Below are 19,942 nucleotides of genomic sequence, written 5' to 3' on the forward strand. Positions count from 1 at the left end.
CCTGGCGTTTGCCCTCTACCCAGTGGCCCACGGGAGCCATGGAGGGTCCTAAGGGGAGAGCAGCAAGCTGTGGGCCTGCAGAGCAAGCTTGCCTAGTCACACATGGAGAGTGTCTGGAGGAGAGACTGGAGCAGCGTCCAGCTCCCAGTGGGCCTTGGCGACCAACTGAACGTGGGGTTAGGGGGTAGAGGACCATGGAGCAGGTGTGGGGTGGTGGCCACGAGCGTGCTCCGGTCAAGGGTCTGCAGCACACTGAAGCAGCTGAACAGGCCCCAGAAGGTGCCATGCTGCAGCTCAGGTGAAAACACCAGGTGGAGACACAGGTGGGGTCAGCAGCGGGGAAGCAAGGCCAGTGCCTCCAGCTTAGCAAACTCGGTCTCCTCCCATGGCTCACGGTCAAGCCTTGGTGTCCTCCCGCCCTCACCCTGTCCTCTTCACTCAGCAAGTGGTCAGGGGACCGGAACACACGGAGTGCTCCTGAGAGGGTGCTCAGGGCACCCGAGGGGGGTGCAGTTCAGCACCGAGTGATGAGGGCAGGGCCCAGATGGATGCCGGCAGGGAAAGGGGTCCAGGCAGAGGCAGCCCGTGCAAAGGCCCTGAGGCAGGAACATGCATGTGTGTTCAACCAGCCCAGAGGTGGGTGGGCCAGGGTGGCCTTGCAAGTCATCGCGAGGACTCGGTTTGTCTCCAGGGAAGCCAAGAGCAGGGGTGGGACCTGGTCTGATGTTTTAAAAGACCACCTGGGCTCCGCGTGGAGGTCAGGAGTGGAGACGGGAAGGGACCATCCTGAGGGGAGGTGCGGGCGTGGCCACCTGCTGGGCTCACTGCAGTGCCCTGGGCCTCTGGGACAGGGCCAGGCAGAGGAGGTGTGCCCTCGTGTAACTCGTTTCCTCAGCGACCACAAGCTGGGTGGCTTAAAACTATAGAAGTTCATTCTTTCTCAGTCCTGGAGGCCAGAGGTCTGAAACCAGTTTCACTGGACTCAACTCAAGGCGTCCAGGGCCAGGCTCCTTCCAGAGGCTCTAGGGGAGGGTCCCTCCTGCCTCATCCAGCTTCTGGGGGCTCCTGGCTTGTGGCCGCATCCCCCCAATCTCTGTTCTGTCTTCACACAGCCCCTCCTCTGTGTCCTCTCTCCTCTCTGCCATGGTAGGAGCCCCTGTCCCTGGATCTGGGCCCTCCCTAAATCCAGGATGGTCTCACCTCCAGGTCCTTCACTTCATCACATCTGCAAAGACCCTTTTTCCAAGTCAGGGCACATTCACAGGGGTTTAGAACGTAGACACGTCTTTTTGGGGAGGACACCTTTCAGCCCACCCCGTGGGTGCCCTTAAATATTCCTTGAATGAAGGACAATAGCCTCTGACCTCATCTCCCACACTTCCCCCGCGCCCCCCGCGGCAGCCCCATCCCCAGCCCCGGACTCCCCAGGTCCTGCTTCACCCCTCCTCCCAGGAGACCCCACCCCCACCCTCACCTCCTGAGTCACTTTCCCCATGAGGTCTAGCCACTGGAAAAAGCACCCCAATAATTCCCTCCATGACAGCGAGCCTGGGGTGCCCCGCACATGGGTGCTCATCCACACATGTGAATGAGTGGATGAGTGAATGGATGAATAGAGCCCCGGGGTAAGCTGAGAGCTTGCAGAGCGTGTGGAGAAGCTGGCCAGATCCAGGGCACGGATCTGGGACACGGCTGGGCCAAGCAGAGCAGAGTGGGGGCAGTGATGGCGGTGGGGGAGGCTTGGGGCTAACTCAGGAGAGCCGCGGGAGGGCTGGCTGTGCCCTGGTCGTGGCGGTCTTGGGGCAAGCAGGGTGGGGGCAGAGGCACGGGCGAATGGGCTGCAGTGAGGGTGAGCAGGCTGGGTGATGGGGCAGCTGGGAAGGGCAGGGGCTGCCCAGAGCTGGAGGAAGGGAGACCCTGGCCCAGCATCCCAACGGTCCCGGGAGGGGCCCCGGGCAGGGCTGCAGTGGACCTTTCGGGGGTGGGTCCTACCTGGGGTTGGCAGGAGACAGACTCCAACCTGGTCCGGGGGTGGGCAGGGCTAGGCAGAGGGTCCCGAGCTGGGTTCACACCCCAACCCCCGGGAGTGTCTCAGCACCTCCTTGGCTGGTGGGGGGGGGAGCCTCTGCCCCGCCCTGGCCCCCAGGCTCCCCTGAAGGGCCCCGGCTGCCCAGAGGGCACGGTGCGCCCCCATCCAGCTCGCTCTTTCCCACCTTCCCAGCCCTCCTCATTCTTGATCCCACCTCCTCCAGGCAGCCCCTCCCCACCCCCCGGCTGAGTTCTCAGGGAGCGGGGGCAGCATGGCCGCCCCGGGGACGCCATCCAGACCCCAGAGGCCACAGCCCGGTACCAGGCCGGGAATAAGTTCCAGAGATGGAGTGAACGGATTCAGGTGCAAGGCCTCCCCCCCAACCCAGACAGGGGCTGAGAGCCCTGGGCGCCCACTGAAGGCTGCCCAGCCCCCGGGCACAGCCCACCGCCGTCTCCCCACTGGGCACACCTGCTGACCGAGGGCTTGGGGATAGGTGGGGTGAGGGGAGGGCCCGGGCAGGCCTCGAGCATCTTAGATGCCAGCCTCTCTGCCTTCTGAGGGGCACGAGGATCCTAAAGGTCAGTGGTCAGAGTGGTCTGGTCGGCGGTGCAGGGCTGAGCGGGGGAGGGGGTTTCCAATGCCCTCTGATGCGGCCTCAATCTTGGGGGCACAGGGAGCCCATCTGCGTGTGCAGGTGGGCACACAGGTGACAGGTAGCCCTGAGTCCCTATCTGTGGCAACAGCTACAGTTTCCGGAACCTTTCAGAACCTGGCCCACGCCCTTCCCCCTGTCCCCCGAGGCTGGGAAAATTCCCTGGGGTTGACAGACAGCGACGGCATTTTAGTCCTCATCAGTGGGCTCTTGGAAAAGCCCCCCGGGACCCCTCCCGTCGCCTGGAGCCCTGTCTTTGAGGATTTGGTTCGAGATGGTCCCAGAGCCTCCCAAGATCCACGACAGTGGCGGCACCACTGCTGAGAGCCACGGGTCTTCGGGCTGTCCCCCCTGCACCCCATCACTGTCCCATGAGTCCTGTACACCCGCCTTCACTTTTTCTCTATTTTTTTTTTCCTCTTGCTTCTCTGATCGAATGAATTCTGCTGCCCTGTCTTTGAGTTCACAGATTGTTTTCTTCTGCTTTATCTAGTCTACTGTTGAACCTGTATGTTGAATCCCACAGGGGCCCAGAGGAGGGGTCCCCAGCTCCAGGGTCTTCCTGCCCCCCTTCCCACCTACCCTGCCCCCTCCCCAGGGCTCAGACCTCCCCTCCCTCCCTCCACCAGGTACCCAAGTGAAAAAAGCAGAGGGCTCAGAAGAAAATAAATTTAAATGCTTTATTAGGATTGCGAGCGTTAAAAGTTAAAGACAAAACCCAAGCTGTGGATTCTGTCAGAAATAGCATGTTAGGGGCGAGTGGAGGCGAACACGGCCGCGGGATGGACTGGGCGGTAGGTGACACTCGGTGTTCTGCGCGTGGGGGTCCTCAGATGATGGCGTAGAGACCCAAGAGGGGGTCCCGCTGAAGACAGCTGCGGGGACTCGGGGAAGAGACACGATGGAGGGCCACAACCAGGGCATGGAGGTCGGAAGGGGCCCGGGTCGGGATGGTGATGACCCACAGAGAGCTGCTCACTGGGGGACACAGAGGAGCCTCAGCAGACGCCCCCAGAGCCCCCACCCGATCGAGGCAAACGGAACCCTGGGTGGGTGGCATCTGGCTGAGTGGGCAGATAATTTGGGGTGCCTCGAAGACAATTTGGATCTCAGGCCAATCTGTCTGGCTTCTCCGATTAAGACAATTTAGCTCTTTGGGCTTCTGTCCAATGGTCCAAATGGCCCACTCCCCGGGCGCTGGCCGGGGGACCCTCTGTGTCTTGGGTGGGCTGTCACGGACCGCCCCCTGGGTCGTGCCAGCCCCGTCACTGGGGCCCAGAAGCTTCGGGCCTCTAGATTGCTAGTCAGGCTGCCGTGCAGGGGGGCTGCACTGGGGGCAGAGGCGGGGGTGAGGTAAACCTCCCAGCCGCCCGGATCCCTGCCGCAGCCCTAGGCGCTGAGATGGTGGCTGGCTCAGTACCGCCAGACCCAAGGGCCTCGGGGCCCAAGCGACCCCAGCTGTCGGACACACTCGCAGCTCTCCTGCTCTGCGGGGCTCGTGCCCTCCGGACCTCTCCTACTGCCCGGCATCACCCTACCTGGTCACCAGGAAGCCCTGCGGAGCTCCGAGCTTCCTGGGGCCCAGACAGGGCACTGAGGAGGCGGGCAAGCTGTCACCGAGGGGTACGGGGAGGGCTCCCCAGGTGCGCGGAAGGTGGCCACCTGCTCCCGCCCGATGGAGCCCCTTGCTCAAGCATCTGTAGCCCCTTCCCCCCCGGCCGGCTGGGCCCGCCGGGGGCCCCACCTTGGTGGCCTCCGAGCACCTTCCTGACACCTGAAGAGACGCCTCCCTGCCCCCTCCTCCGCCCCTCAGGACCCCCGGGGACCAGCCACCGTCCCCGGGGGCCAGGCCAGGCAGCGGCCGTCTCCATTCCCCTGACCTCTCGGGGGGCACAGTGGCCAGCACCCCCACGGAGGCTCCACTCTCCACTCAACCCAAGCGACAGGGACAGGCGAAAATCAAACCAAGGGTGATAAATGGCGGGGGGCAGGATGGCGGCGGGCGCCGCGGGTGACAGGTGGTTGGCTTCATGCGTTCCTTGTCCTTGGTCACTGCCCCCCTGTTACACGGGGACGGGAGTAAGTTTAATTTGGTACATGAGCGCGTAAAAAGCTAAGGAGGGATAAAAAAAAAAAAAGGAAAAAAGCCCCAGGAGAAGCCAATTAAAGGGGGGAAATAGATCAATTGGCGTCAATTTGGGTTCCTGATTCGATCTGTAATTCTGCACGTCTCCTCGTCAATCCTTCCTCCTGACCATTTTGTCCAAACCCTTGCTGAACCACTTCCTACCCCAGAGCATCCCCCCCCAGCCCCCAATGCCCCCCCACCCACCCCACCAACCTCCAGACTTCCCACACTCCCCGTCACCCTTGCCAGCCTCCAGGGGGCCCTCATTTCTGACAGGCTCCCCCAGAAGGCTGGCAAAGATGATCCCTAGGTGTGCTGGGGGGGGTCCCCAGATCTCACAGGAGCACACCTAGGGGGTCAGGCGACGCGGTAGGGCATGTCTTGCTTAGCCACAGCCATCTCCAGTCCGGCCAAACCCGTTCCTCGCTCGGCACGATAGTCGGTGCCTGGATGCCAGTGGGGTCTGAGGGCATCGGGACTCTCACTGCAGGTGCCGTGGGGTCAGGACGGGTGCCGAGAAGGAGGGGGGATCTTCCTCATCTCGGAAAGATGGAACCACCCGCGCCTGAGCCTGGGACACACACCCTCCCACCCTAGGGCGCATCCCAGGGGACCGGAGGGGAGCACAGGACGTGAAAACCTCTTTGCAGGTCAGCTTAGAGAAGAATTTGGGATGGAATGCGGTCTCATCCGCACAATGCTGGGTTTGGGTATCCCACATATCTGGGTGTGTGTGCGTGTATGGATGCACGTGAGGGTTGTGGATGTGTGTGAGCTTGTGTGGATGAGTGTGTGTGAGGGTGTGTGTGTGTGTGTGTGTGTGTGTGTGTGAGCGTGCAGGGTTGCGTGTGGGTGCGTGTGCTTTCAAAGGTGAGAATTCAGACGTAAGATTTTGGAGTGTGTGGGCGTTTATGCCAATTAAGTTTTATCTGCGCAAATTCGGGTTTTCTGTTCCGTGCACCGCTCCTCGGGTCTTGCTGGGCCCCCCCACTGCTCCACAGCGGTCTCAGTGATGGAAACTAGGGGGAGGAACGGGTTTGGGTCTTTGGTGTCACATTGCCAGAGCCCAGCGAGGGTTTGGTGAAGGAGGGAGATGGCTGGCAAGCAGTGACAAGCCTACCTGCAAATTTGGTGCCTTCCTTTCTCTTGGATGGTCAGCTCACAGCCAATTGAAGTCCAGGTCCGAAAGGAACGAGAAGGAAGGGTGGGGGCCAGATTCTTTTATTTTGCCAATTGTTTTGAAGCCAATTTATTTTTAGTATTTTTTTTTCAGCTAATTGATTTTTTTTTTAGGGTTTTCTGGAAAGCTAGTTAGCTTTTCCGGTGTTGCTAAGAAGCCAATTCGTTTCAAGGGGGCCGACATGTTTGTGTGATTGCAATTTTGGTTGTGTAATTTGGGGGTAATTTGGGGGTGATAATTTGGGAGAGAGAGCTAAAGCCAATTGGTTTTGTACATTTTTAAAGATTTTGTTGATTCCCTTAGCCCGATGGAGGGGGCCAAGGAGAGACCAGCCTGACGTGGGGAGGTTGGGGCACGGGGGCCAGGTCGGGGGAGCCCGCAGACAGGACGGTACAGAGGTTTTAGAGGTGGGACCTGATGGAAAGGTCCCGGTCAAGAGGAGGTCACGAGTGGATGGTGCCACTTTGCAGAATTACGACAATTTGGCTCACTTCCGATGGCCGGATGCCTCAAGAGAGGCGCCCCCGTGGGCGGCGGGGTCCTGGGTGGGCAGGGCGATCAGGGGACGGTGACGCTTGGCCTCTCTGAACACCTCCAGCTCCTTGGCGAGCGTGCGACCCCGGCGGGCTCGCAGGAGGGCAGGCAGACCCCTGCGCAGGCGTTGGGCGGACTGCTTCCAGGTGTCATATTGGAAGAATTTGCCCACGGGGTATCTGGGGAAGTTGTCCTGAGAGGGGAAGGGCCGGTCAAGGGGTGCCAGGCCCCCAGCCCCTGCCCCCAAGCCACCCAGGCCCCGGGGGGACATCTGGGCAACCTGCTGGGGGCTGTCCCTAAACCTTGCATTGTGCCCGATGTGTGACAGGTCAGTAACTCCCCCGGCTTCTGGCCAACGCCACCACGGGGGGTGGGGTGGGGGCACGTGGCAAACATGTAAAGGACTCCCTAGCCGCGCTTGCAGCTAAGGAGCTGCCGCGCCCTGGTCCCCTGGCTTAGAGGTAACAGCCCCGAGGGGCTCCAGAGAGAGGGGAGGGTCCCGGAGACCCCGGTTCCCCTCACAGGGGCCGGGCCGTCCATGGGCTCAGAGCTGGGGGGCCGCCCACGGGCCCAGAGCTGGGGGACCGTCCACGGGCCCGAGCTGGGGGGGCCGCCTTACCGGAAGCACGGTCGGAGGGGTCGACACGTCCCTCTCGGACTTGGCGGGGGTGGCGCAGTAGGTCTCCAGCAGGGCCAGGTCGCAGCTGCGGAAGCAGCACTCTTCCACGATGCCACGGCTGCGGCGGTTCACGCGGCTTGCCGGCCTGCCTGGAAGTCCCACAGGAGGAAGGAAAGGGCACGTCAGCACCAGCGCCCCAGGGGTCTCCCCAGGGTTCCTCCAGCCAGCCCCCCGCCCCTGCCCTTGGGACAGGATGCTGGTCACCTTGCAGGGACAGCCAGCCTCGGCCTGGAGGGGAGGAAGAAAGCGAGAAGGGGGCGCGTAGGGGCCCCAGAAAGGAGAGAAGGGACAGCGGGGTGAGCGCGCTCCAGGACCAGCCCCCTGGCCTCTCGGTGCCTCCCTCGTCGTATGTAAAGTGGGCACGGCCTCCTGGTCCACCACCAGGGGCTGTTTGGAAAATGCACGGGGCCCGGCCCCACATCCTGGGATCCCAGGGTCCTGACCCAAAGGCCGACTGGGACCCAAGTGCCATCCCCGAACCAACCAGGAGCCTGGGTGCCTGCGGCCCTAGAGACGCCGCGGAGACAGGTAGGAATGGGAGGAAGAAGGAGAAGACGGGAGGAGAGGAGTGAGGACCTGCAAAAACCACGCCCTCCTTTCTTCCCGTCCTCCCCCTCTCCTCCACGCACAGGCTCCAGACTCAGCTGCAAGGAAAAGCTCCCGGCCTGCCTTCCGCCGTCGGTGGGGGGAGGGAGAGGAGCCCCTAGTAAGGGGTCCAGGTGCAGGGTCGAAAGGGTTGGGGGCTCAGCCCGGCCCTCCTTTCAGGGAAACCTGGTGCCAGGGGGCCACTCCCCGGGCAAGGGCCAGTCAGCACCAGACCGTACGGTGCCATCTCCTGCCCCCAAATGTGGCAGGAGACAGAGGCCACAAGAGAAGCCAGGGCAGGCAGGGGCCTCAGAAGCGTCAAGAAGCAGGAATGCTTTTTAAAGAGAAGCTTTGACATGCCAAGATGGGCATTTTCGGCCCATTTCAGAGGGTGGGTAAGTAAAGGCTGCAGAAGAAGGTGCCTTGTGGTGGGTGATGGGCTGGTTATGATGAGCCTTACGGCCATTGCCTGCTTGTCCCGGCCATGTCCCCACCCACACCCAGCCCTGAGTGGTGTCTGGCTGAGCCCAGGGGGAGCACACACTCCCTCCCCCCTTGAGAGTCAAGAAACTGCTCCCCAGTTTCTCCTGTTATCCAGATGGACACTCTCCGGAACTCCCCTGACCCGTCCTACAGTTAAAGAAACTGAGGCCCAGATTGCTGGGAAGCGAGGGCAAGAGCCCACACCCCGAAGGAGAGGTCACCTCCAACAGGGGACCCGCCCTGCCACACAGGGCACAGGGGCGAGGGAGAGCCGAGGTCTCTGTGTGCCCAGCCAGCTCCCGCAGGTCGGGAATTAGAGAGAAGAGCGAGGAACAGCCAAACCACTCGGGCCGGCAGACGGGCACCCTGCATTGTGCCCTGCCCCTCGGGTGCGGACCCCACCCAGGCCTGGGGGCCCCGGCGGTCCCCTCCTGTGGACGGAGCCGAGCGTCCCCCAGCACGTGGGGCATGCACACTCACGCCACCAGCAACGTGCGCTTTTATTCTTATTGGTTTTCAACCCGTTTGATTCCATTTAAAATCTAACCATCCACGGGTATCTGCCCATTGCCAAGATGTGGGCAAAAAGTGCGGGGAAACCAGTGCCCGCAGCCCTGCCCGTGGGCAGGTCAGGGAGAAGCAGGAGGGGAAGGGCTGCCTCCCTGCGGGGGCCTGGGTCACCCCGCCCAGAAGCCCGGCCTCCAGCCCGCTCTGCACCCCACCCGCACCTGCCACTTAAGGTCTGGTCCCCCTGTAGATACCACCGTCCACTCTCCCTCCCACCTTGAGTCACGTTGCAAGAAATCAGGGAGTGCGGGCACTGCCCAGGCACACCGTAAGTGCCTAATAAATGTGGACTGCAAGGACGTGACTGCGCTCTCAAAGGCTCAGAGCAAGGGCCCGGGCTCATTCACCTCCAAGGGGCCTCCCTGGGCCCGACCCCCAGGCCAGGTGGGCCGAAGGACCTGCAGAGGTGTCTGACGCGCGGTAAGGAGGGCTCCAGCATCTATCGAGCACCAGCTGTATACACCCCTCCGCCCCTGCCCCGCTGAGCTACTTACTGAAGTAGAAGCCGCGGTCCCCGCAGACAAACTGGAGGGTGTCCACCAGCTCCCCGCCGCACAGAGTCTCACTGGGGCGGTAAGCAGCATAGCAGCACGAGGCGAAGGCCAAGAAGGCGAGCAGCACCGGCATCGACTTTCCCACTCGGATCCCCATTGGTGTCTGCGGGCGGAGACAAGAGGCGTGAGCCCGCCGCCCACCATGCCCAGGTGCAGGCCTCTCCCGCCGCCCGCCCGCCAGGGCGTCCCAAAATGCTGGCCCAGCAAGGGGACGAGGGCCTGCCTGCTCCCTTTAGGGCCACTAAGCCCAGCCATCTCCTAATTTAAAGTCCAGTTACAGTCTTAAAGCATGGCTTTCTCCTTAATCTTAACTGTTTTAATTACAGAAGAACAGGAGCTTTCACTGCTGAGGCAGGCAGGATGCAGAACTGCCCCACGTGAAGGACTGTGTGTGGAGCACATCTTTGAGGGGCACCAAGTGCTAGTCAGTAATTTCACGTGGGGATCACTGTCCCCACCGTTATTAATGCAGGGGCTCAGCCACACCCAGAGCTGCAGGGGCCAGTGCTGGACACTGGACCTGGCCTCCATCCTATGATGTCATGGGGGCGGGGCCGGTACAGGGCAGTGGCCACTCCTCGGGCCTCCCAGCGCCAGCCAAGATGGCAGACAGCCCCACCCCAGCACAGAACATGTGCATCCCAGAGGACCAGCTAAGCAAGGATGCCAGGAGGACCAGCCTCCCTCTCAAAGCAACAGGGGGGTTCTGCTGGGCCAGCACCACCCTTCTCCTTCCCGCACCGCCTTTCCCACCCTCTCAGTCTGAGGCTGAGCAAAGCCTGGGTCGAGGGTCCGACGGTCAGCACGGCGGTGCCAGCCACGCTCCCAGGAGCCTCCTTCTCCTACATCACTTAGTCCCTCGACTCCAGTCTGCCCTGGGCACCCAAAACACACATAAAAGCCAAAAGCCTCCTTTCCAGGCCTCGCATCACACTACCCAGGGCCAGGGACCTCAAAGTCCCTCCAGGACCACCAGACCCTCTCCCCATTTGGGGTACCCAACCCCACCCCAGGAGCTGGGGAGAACAGGTCAGGCCACCTAGAGGCCAGACCCCAGGTCCCTCAGGGCACCATCTAGAAGGAGAAGCACATCTCAAGACACACCCCCTCGCAAGGCTTTGTGGCTGCAGACCTGGGGCAAGGGTTAACCAGGTCCCCTAAGGAGTCGGGGGGCTTGAAAGGGACCTTGACTCCTCTTGAGACACAGCAAGCCACCCCTGCCCCTCCAAAAGGTGGAAGCTCCCCAGGCAGGCAGCCCCAGCCTGCCCTCTGCAGGCCCAGGTACCAGCCCCTTCTGGGGGGACAGTCACGGCCGGGTGCCCCTGAGCCCCGTGGTACCCGCAGGCTACCCTAGTAAGGGCCTGGGCGGAGCTGCCCACGTGTGTCCCTCTTAGGCTGTGCACCCAGTGAGCACAGAGGCACCGAGCAGCACGCCCCTTGCCAGCCTGGAGCAAGGCTGCTGCATGCTGGGCCCAGGGGAATTTTGATGCAATAAATCGTGTAGGAAATGAGGGGCTGAGGAGGAAGCACAGTCTCGCTCAAGCTCCTGACGAGCAGGGCCAGCTCCATGGAAGATGGAAACCGCCGCCTGGCTCAGCTCACCTCCTCCCTGCACCAGACCCCAGCCTGTCTCCCGACACCCCAGTGCCGCCCCCCCTCTCCAAATTCTAAGAACAAATTTGTCCAGCTAGGGACTCGGTGCCGTCCGAGCGGCAGCCCCATCCTTCTGCAAGCCCAGCCACTTAGTGTGGGGTCCAGTCCAGGGCACCAGCACAGAGCAGAAGACTAGACGAGGGGCATGCAGCTGTGCGGGCCAGGTGAGCAAGCGGGCAGAGGAGGGAGGGCAGGGGCGAGAGGGCAGAGGCAGAGAGGAGGGATGAAGGGGCTGAGTGGGAGGCCGCGGGCAGGGGCCAAGGGGCTGAGGCCGGAGCGGGAGGGCAGCGGGGTCCTCGCTCAACAGCCCTGGTTACCTGCAGCTGGACAGGAGGCTCGCTGGGGCTGGAGGAGGAGGATGAGGGAGGAGGAGGCTGGAAGGCTGCCTCAGAGGAGAAGCTAATGTCCAGTTTGCAGGCTGGTCAGTGCCTCAGCTTTTATGTCTGAGCCGGCTCCTCCCAGCCGCGGCTCCACCCTACCCCCACCCCTCTCCCTGCTGACCACTCCCCCCGCCCCCTTTGCTCCCGCCCCCTCCCTCCTTCCAGCCGTTCCCTTCTCTGCGGCACCCCCAACCGCCTTCCCCACCATCTCTTAGCAAAGAACGGGGGGCGGGGGGGCTCATCCTGCACCCCCAGCCCATCTTGGCACCGGGAAATGGGGGCGGGGGGTGCAGGGAGGGGGGCTGCTTTCCACCTCCTTGTATGGAAACTTCCATCTGCCCACTGGGGCAGGGGCAGTTACCCTCTCTGGGTTGTCCACTGCTGCCCTTTGGAGCCCTGGACCAGGCCCTCTCTCCAGATTCCTGGTTGGCAATGTTGGGGACAGGGAAAGGGAGGCTGTAGGGGGGTGCGCTGCGAATGCGGTGTCTGGCAGGACTCTTTTGCCAACTCGGCCCCCCTCGCTCCATCCTGGCCCCGCCCACCCAGTTTTCCTCTCTCGGTCTTGCTGGCACGGAGTCAACATACCAGGGTGGGTTTCTGAGACTTGCGCCCGTCCTCGTTGCACTGCCCCCCGCCCCCGCCCCCGCGGCACAAATCACAAACTTTCAGCAACACCCCCTGCACCCGCAAAACGACCAGGAAGTCGCCTTGCAGACAGCTCACACCTCCCTTGGCACTTCCCAAGTCCCCACCCCCGCCCCCCCACCCCTCGCCCCCTCCTCCGCGGCACAGAGCAGAGCGCGGGGTTCGCGACGCGGAACGTGACCGACAGCCCCCCACCCCGTCTGCCCCGGGCCCAGCCGCCCCGCCCGGCCCGGCCCGGCCCGCACGCAGCTTACCTGGAAGCCGGCGCAGGGGCCGCCCACCTCCCTGCTGCGTATTGCAAACCGAACAGCGGGCGTTGGCCCTCCTGCCGGGCACTCCTCTGCCAGCGCCGCTCTGGCCGAGTCGCGGGGGCCGAATGTGCGACGGGGCAGAACGGGGGGATGGCTTTTTTGGGGGGGTGGGAAACTCGTCTGATTGTTTGGGAAGGACGGGCTGTCTGCGGGCTGGGGCGGGCCAGATGTTGTACTTTTAGGGGGGGAAAGGGTATCGGGAAATGAGGTCAGCTGTTGTATCAAGGATAGAGAGGGGCAGAGATAGTGAGAGAGACAGAGTGAACGTGAAAAGGGGGGGCCGAAGAGAGGGCGAGAGAGAGAGAGAGGACAGTGAGAGACGGGCAGGCGCACAGCGGGAGAGAACAGCGGAGAGAGAAACAGAAAGCGTATAATTAATCCACTTTGGGACGGCGAAGGCGAGAGGGCGGGCGTGGAAGGGGAGGGAGTTGGAAGCAAGGAGCTGGGGGGGGCGGGAGGGAGCAAAGGGAAGGCTGCGGAAGAAGAGAGGGGGCCGGGACCAGAGGCCGGAGAGGGGACGGGGAGCGCAGAGAAGCGAGGAAAGGGCGCAACGTCGGGGGCCGGGGAAGGTGCTGAGGGGGGCGGAGCGGAGGCGTCACCCGGGCCGCGGGCGCCCAGCTCGGTTTGGGCCGACGGAGCCCTCGGCCGTCGCGAGCCCGGGCCTCGGGGGGGCGGCGGTGGCGGCGCCGGGGCCGCTCGGGACGCAGCGAGGAGGGGGAGCGGCCGGGCTGCGCGCCGGGGAGGGCCGGGAGGGAGCGCGGGGGATGACAACGCCGGCGGCCTGCGAGCCGGACTGCCTGCGGGGGGGACCGCCTCCTCGGGCGAAGCGGGACGGGCGTTGAGGTAGATGAGGAGGAGGCGGCGGGGGATCCGCAGGCCGGCGGAGCGCGACCCCGCCGACGGCGCCCGAGATGGGAGTCAGCAGCGTGGCGGCGGACGGCGTCGACGCGGGGCCGCCAGCCGGGTGGAGGCGCTGGCGGGCCGAGCGCGGGCGGGCGTGGGCCAGGAGGCGGGGGCGGCCGGAAGGGGGGGGCCGGGGGCCGGCCTGGCCTCACGCAGCTCCGCCGGAGAGCAGGCGAACTCCGGGCGCCAACGCCCGGCTCTTATAGCCGCGCCACCCCGCGGCTCGGCGCCCGCTCGGGCCCCGCTGGCCGTGCGCCCGCGCCAATGGGCGCCCGCGGGGCCCTCGCCCCGCCCCCGGACCGCCCTCGCAACTCGAGCCAAGGGCGGGGGGCGGGCTTGGGGTCCCGGGGGGCGGCGGTCGGGGGGGGGGACTGTGGGGTGCGCGGGGGCGAGATTGGATTGGGGGCAGGGATCGGCAGAGTTCGAAAGAAATCCAGAATCGCCATTCTAAAGTGTTTGGGGGCCCCGTCTTAGGTTCCGGGGTGCCAAGGTCCCCGCATTAGTGCACGGGGGACGCGGGGCGACCAGGGTGGGCGGTGTCACACGCCCTAGAGACGGCCGGGTCCCCGCGCCCGGCCAGGGGGTTACGCGGCGATGGTGCCCTGTTGGAATGTGGGCGCAGGTGGCTCGACACTGTGTCGGGGGTCCCCGAGTGCCGCTGGGATGTGCAGGGGAAGTGGGGAGTCCCTGGGCGCGGGCGGGGCGCGCAGCCGCCACCTGCCCGAGCAGGCGCAGCACCTCGAGCCGCAGCCGGAGCCCGAGCGCCCCCCGGTGCCGCGCGGGAACCGGGGAGTAGCCTCGGCGGCCGCCAGGTGCGGTACGTGGGGAGGGCCGGCCGGGCCAGGACCGAATCTGGCCCAGGCATAGGGCCGGCCCGGCCTGCGCCTGCCGGGAGAGAGACGAGCAGGGCGGGAAACATCGCTCAAATCCTACCTGCATGACCGGGCTCACCGGGGTGCATCTAAGCAGCTCGCCTTTGGGGCCCACCCAAAATATCCGGATAATAGTTCCCCCGTCCTCTGTGCGTTGGACTTGCGTAGACTCGGGTTCAGCCCCAGGGGCCACCACGATAATTTGGGGGTCTGGGGAAACCATCTCCTGGAGAGTTTGGACGATGTAAGAAGTCGTTGTGATTTTTACCAAGTCAAAACCACGCACGAGCCCCCGCGCCCCGCCCGCCCCCAGGAGCCCCGGCCGCCAGCGCCCCTCCGAGGGGAAGGGGCCGCCGGCGGCGGAAGCCCGCGCCCGATTCGCCCCCTCGCTCCGCCATCAATCACGTCGCCCGCGCTCGGCGCGCTCCTCCCGGAGTCCTCCGCCCGGCGGCTGGAGGCGCCGCGCCGCCCGAGCCGGGTGCGCCTGTCCTCCGCGTCCCTCCTACCCTGCGCCCTGCCTGCCCCGCTGGGGGGCCGCCGAGGCGCTTTCCCCACGACCGTGATCTTTGCAGAGAGCAAACGAAAGCGGCGCGGGTTTCAGGGCGCCTGGCCTAGCGAGCGCGGCCGCCGAGGGGCTAGCCCGCCGCAGGCTCCCGCGCCCCGCGCCGGTGTCCCCGGCAGCCGCTCGGGACGACGGGACGGCGGCGGGTGGGTTTGGGAGCCGGGCCGGGACGCGAGGCGGCGGGGAGCTCACCGCGAGGCTGGAGGCCGGAGGCTGCGTCCGCGGGCGCGCTAGGAGCCGAGGCAGAGAGCGAGCGCTCTGCAACGGGCTGTGGACGCGCTGAAGGTGAGCGAGACCCCGGGGGCAGTCCCCAGTGTCCGGGGGCAACGCCCAGTCCGTTGGAAGACCCGGGGACAATGCCCAAATTTGGGGGAAACTGGGGGCAATGCCCAGTCGTTTTCCTGGACGCGGGAGAAGCACTGCCTACGTCCTGGAGGACACGCTGCCGGGCCAAGTGTGTTTGGGGAGCACAAGAGAAAGTTTCCAACTCCGAGGAGCTCCGGGGACTTCGTAGGAGACGCAGAGAGGCCCAGAACCAGTGCCCGTGGTACGCGGGATTGGGGAAGCTGCAGAGACCGCGGCGGGGCCGGGAACAATGCCCAAAGGCCAGGAACGCAAGTCAGAGCCGCCTGATTTGCGGGCGAGAAAACGAGTGTCCCGAAGTGGGGACCCAAGGGAGGTTGCGTCGGTGTGGGGAACTGCGATTCACGACTAAATTCGAGACTCCAGAAAAAGAGTCCGAGTCTGAGGACCGGGGGGATTTCTCCCTGCAACTGGGGGACAAGGGAGCCGCGTCTAAAATGTGGGGACCCCAGCTTCTGGGTCAGCAAGCTTGTGGGAGGTCCCACTTTGTGGGGAAGTAGGTTTGGGGATGACCCGAGGAAAATGCTCAGCGTGAAACTTGGGAGAACCCCAGAGGCGTACTGTCTAAAACTGGGGGAAGAAAAACAATGGACACATTTTGGGGATCTAGGCAAACTGTCTATGCGGTGGAGAAGAGTGGAGATTAATTTCCACAACTTAGAAATTCAAGTTAGTGGCCTGGACGCTTGCAGCACCCAAGGAAAGTAACTTGCATAATTGCTATGGCTTTTGAGAAAGTTTTCAATGTCCTTTAGAGAATCAAGAAACACGATCTAAATTCGGGGCAACCTGGGGTGTGATCAGGACATTTGGAGAATGCAGAAAATCAATGTCCTTTTATATTTTAATTTTTACATTGGTTTCAATTAGTTTATTTTTGGTGAACAGGAAAAAAAATATTTTCCTGGGCACTGTCTGAATTTGGGGAACCCTAGTAAGACGAGGCCCAAGTTTGGGGGATCCATGAAAATTGTTCAATAGAGATTGGTACCTAAATTTCAGGGAACCTGGTTAGTAGCAAGGAAGCTTGTAGGACGCGGCCTGTAATACCTGGGATTTCCAGGACCCGGGGATATTTTTCGGTATTTGGGCAATTTCACTTGGAGGCCTGTGGAAAATTGCCTAAATTTAGGGGGGACTCGGGGCAAGGATCATAAAGTCAGGGGACCCATAAATCAATGTTCCAAAAAAGTTCAATTCTTTTGTGGAGGGGGGAAAACAATCTCAGTTTATTTTGGAGGGTTGGCAGGCAGTACCTCAATCTGGAGGCCCCAGAAAAATCATTTTTGAATCTGGGGATCCAAAGAAGTTCTTCAAAGTCCTCAGGAGAATTGAGGTCAATATCTAAGTTTTAGGGGGAAAGGATTCAGAGTTCCTAAATGGTGGGGCCTGAAGAATCAGTGCCTGAAGCTGGTTATCTACAGGGGGTTTGCAGTGTCTGGGAGACTCAGAAAATGTCGACTAAATTTGGGTTGACTCAGTGGGTGCGCGGGATGCTTTGGAGCCCAAGAAATCAGTGCCTTTCTGTGACAGAAGTGTAACACTGAATGTGTTTGGGGGGCCTGGAGGGCAATGCCTAATGTTGAGAGCCCAGCGTGTCCAAATAGAGGAAAGGGTCCAGTGTTGGTTGGCCTGGGATTTGGGATCAGTTCTGAGTTTTAGAAAACCTGGATTCTTGTCAGTAAGCTCGTGGGGCCCAGGGAATTTTTTAATATTCAGAGTGTTATGAGGCGGAGAAAATATTCAGAATATTTGGTTACTGGGACACTCAAAAGAGCTTGGTCTAACAAGATATAGGCTCTGTGAAAGAGTTTGTTTTGTGCGTGGTTTGACCCAGGGGGACCTGGGAGGTTTGTGATTTGGGGGAATCTGCCTGTTCCACGATCACAATTGAGCACACCTTGGATAATTGCTCCGTGTGCTTTCGGGGCCTGGGTAACAGTGTCTTAAATTTTAAGGAACCTGATAAGTGGCAAGGAAGCTTGGAGATCCCCGGAAATGAACGCCCCGTATCTTCATGGCCCACCAAAAAAAAAAAAAAAAAAAAAATTGGGAGGGGGACCAGAAATCATCCTCTCAATTTTGTGGAACTCAGGAGATCAGAGCGCAGACTGTTTATGATTCAGAAAGGGGATCGGCGGGCTTTGGGTGTAATGCCTAAATTTCGGTGGAGGTATGGGAAGCAACGTTCAGACTCTGAGGGTCCCGGGGAAATGGCTTAGTGTGTTGCGGAGGTGGGGGGCGCCTAGGATTCTTTGTGGAAAATTTAGGGAACTCAGGGTGAGGCCAATACATTTGTGGAACTCAGCAGATAATGCCCCGAACTCTAGTGAACCAGGGGAACAGGGCTTCAGTGTGGGGGGCCCAGAACAGGGATGGTAAGCTTGGGAGCCCCTGTCGTCCAAAATTACGGGGACACAGGAAGAGAGCTCCACTTGTTTGGGAATGATGCCTAAATGCCAGAAAAACACTGTGCACATTCTGGGGAGCCAGGCGAATTGGTCAGCCTGACCACAGGACCCAGGGTTAATGTTTAAATCTTCCTGAATAGGGTTTGCCACTGTGTAACTCTGCAGAACCTGGGGGTGGGGCTGGGGGGGTACAGAAAATTGTGAAGAGCCTGGGAGAAAACACCCAATGAGTTTGGGGACCCAGGCCACTAGTATAAACCTGGGAAAGCCAGTGGGGGTTATGCGTTTTCAGATCCCCAAAATTAATGTCCAAAAAACCCCAAAACAAAACAAAACAAAAAAACCCTTGTGACCTGGAGAAATGTTGAATGTACTGGGGGGACCTGAGCAAAGCTTAAATTTGGAAGAGACCAGAAAATATAATGTCTGCGATCCGGAGGAGCGGGGAAGGTGCTGGGTGGGTTGGGACCCTGGGAATGGAGGGCTGCGTTTGAGAGGTTGAGCTCCGGGGCCCGGGGAAGCACCCGCCGCTGGGGATCCGCCGCCCCCGGGACTCGCGCGGAGCAGTGGCGCCCTCCCCGGGGGACGCGAGCGCGGGTTGCGCGGCGGCGGCGGCGGCGGCGGCGGCGGCGGCTCCGGGGCTGGTGCGCGGCACTCCCAGGGGCGCCCTCCACCCCGCCTGGCACATGGCTTCTCCCACTTTTGCCTCCTCGCCCCTGAGAGCGCTTCCGTGCAGAAGCCCGGCCGGGCGGGCGTCGGGGTGGAAGGGAGAAACCCGAGAGCCGCGGGGGAGCGATGGGGCGCTGCTCCCCCGGCGCTCCCGGGGCTCCGGGCTCCCCGCTCGTCCGCCTGCGAGGAGGCCCGCGGGCTCCCCGCCGCCGCCGCGCCCCACGCGCTCCCGCGCTGCGAGCCTAGGCGAAGCCGCGGCCGGGCGGCCGCCGCGGGCAGGCTCGTCCCCGGCTCGGTTTGGGGGCCCGGGAGCACCCCCGGCGGCCACCCCCTGCTCGCCCCGGCGCTCCGCGAGCGCCGTCCGGGCCTTCCCCAGCCCCCAAACGAGAGCGAACCCAATTTTGTTCTGGTAATGCGGGAGAGCAGAAGGGCTGGGGAAGAGGAGAAGAAAGTGGGGGGAAGAGATGGGGGGCAGGCCTGCACGGTGGCTGGGGGTCAGGGGTCTCCTTTCGTTTTTCTCGAAGAGAATTTTCACGAAAAGCCTCCCTCTCCGGGCTGTGGAAGCCTAGATCCTTGAAGACAAACACTGAACCCTACCCAGCACCAAGGCACTGGCGGGAACTGGATCACCCATTCACAACTGGGCAATGTGGGAAGTGGGGGGCAGCCACCCCAGGGGCATCTGTGGGTTGGGGGCGCTGCCAGAGAGGGTGTGCTGCTGGGGGCAGCAGAATGGCGGGGCCCCGGGACCGGTACGCCGGCCGTCGCTTGTCCCCGCTGTCATCCCACAGAGGGACCCCAGCTAGAAGGGGGGCACCTCAAAACCTGACACTCTGGGAAGGCAGGGGTTAAGGCCATTGGACAGGTGTGGGGACTGGGCAGGGCTGAGGCAGCCCTTTCACAGGAGCTTGGCAGGACAGGGAGGACACCCCCCCACCTATGAAAAAAAACAGCCCATTTTCCACCCAGAGCCCAAGGCACGTGGGGAATGTTCCCCCTTCAAATTCCAGTCCGTATCAATCACCCCCGTGTCCATTCCAAGAACATCTGGCCTGTCTCGCCCCCCCCCCCCCGCCGCCCATCACTGCCCCCCTTCCCCCCTCCACCAGCCTTCTGCAGTCCCCCGCGTCCCTGGCTTTCAGGCCTATGCCTATAGGAGGGAAGGCAAGGAGGGAGCCTCCGGAAGGGAAGCCTGGCTGCGTAGCTCCCTATTCTGTGGCAACTTGTAAATTTGGGGCGAAGAGTATTTTTAAGTGCCTGTTTGCGGACCCGGCTCCCTGGGATCCCAGAGCGGATTTCAAGTCCTGGATGAGGGCCTCTGCTGCCCTTGCCCTTGCTCTGGGTTCCCCACCTCTCCTCCAGTCCTGCTTCCCAGGCTGGGGGTGGCGGAAGGCTGGGGTGAGGCGTGTGTCAGTGGGGCTGCCTGGGCGCATCCATGCCAGCGGCCCTTTGGTGAGCCCCTCCCCTGCTTTGTGCCCTAAGCAGGCGCCAGCCCTGGAGAAGCTGCTGCCTGTGCTTGCAGACCTGGACCTTGGAGGTAAGACGGCTGAGGCCACCTTGGGGTGCCAGGCTGGGCCATCAGGGCGAGGGGGAGGGGGGCAGAGATTCACTTCCTCCCCGTGAGGGGCTGCCTGCTGAACCCTCGCCTTATTTAGTCACAAGTTCGGCTAAAGGGGCAGGGTTGTCGGGGGGCAGATCCGGGTCGCCATGGGGCTCAAAAAGGGCACTGGCCACCCCCACCAGTACCAGCCGCCCAGGTTGCCCCGACTTCCGGCCCCC

The 19,942-nt window shown here is 62.6% G+C and overlaps 1 protein-coding gene across 1 annotated transcript; it reads right to left on the reverse strand.

The window, feature by feature from the left end:
* Positions 1–3,350: 3,350 nt before the first annotated feature.
* Positions 3,351–13,281, reverse strand: IGF2 (insulin like growth factor 2). The gene is made up of 4 exons (XM_082627200.1): positions 12,327–13,281; positions 9,335–9,497; positions 7,146–7,294; positions 3,351–6,719 (listed from the first exon to the last, which is right to left on the reverse strand). Exons 2-4 carry the CDS (start codon positions 9,489–9,491, stop codon positions 6,480–6,482), a joined length of 546 nt encoding a protein of 181 aa, XP_082483326.1. The 5' UTR covers positions 9,492–9,497; positions 12,327–13,281; the 3' UTR covers positions 3,351–6,479.
* Positions 13,282–19,942: the final 6,661 nt, after the last annotated feature.

This window comes from Mesoplodon mirus (assembly GCF_964341445.2).
Source record: "Mesoplodon mirus genome assembly, chromosome: 7".
Lineage (NCBI taxonomy): Eukaryota > Metazoa > Chordata > Mammalia > Artiodactyla > Ziphiidae > Mesoplodon > Mesoplodon mirus.

Coding starts and splice junctions, on each gene's coding strand:
- IGF2 (XM_082627200.1), bottom strand. CDS start 9,491: ATGGGGATCCGAGTGGGAAAGTCGATGCCGGTGCTGCTCGCCTTCTTG. Junction 7,295..9,334: donor GGACCGCGGCTTCTACTTCA/GTAAGTAGCTCA, acceptor TGGGACTTCCAG/GCAGGCCGGCAAGCCGCGTG. Junction 6,720..7,145: donor CCCCTCCGACCGTGCTTCCG/GTAAGGCGGCCC, acceptor TTCCCCTCTCAG/GACAACTTCCCCAGATACCC.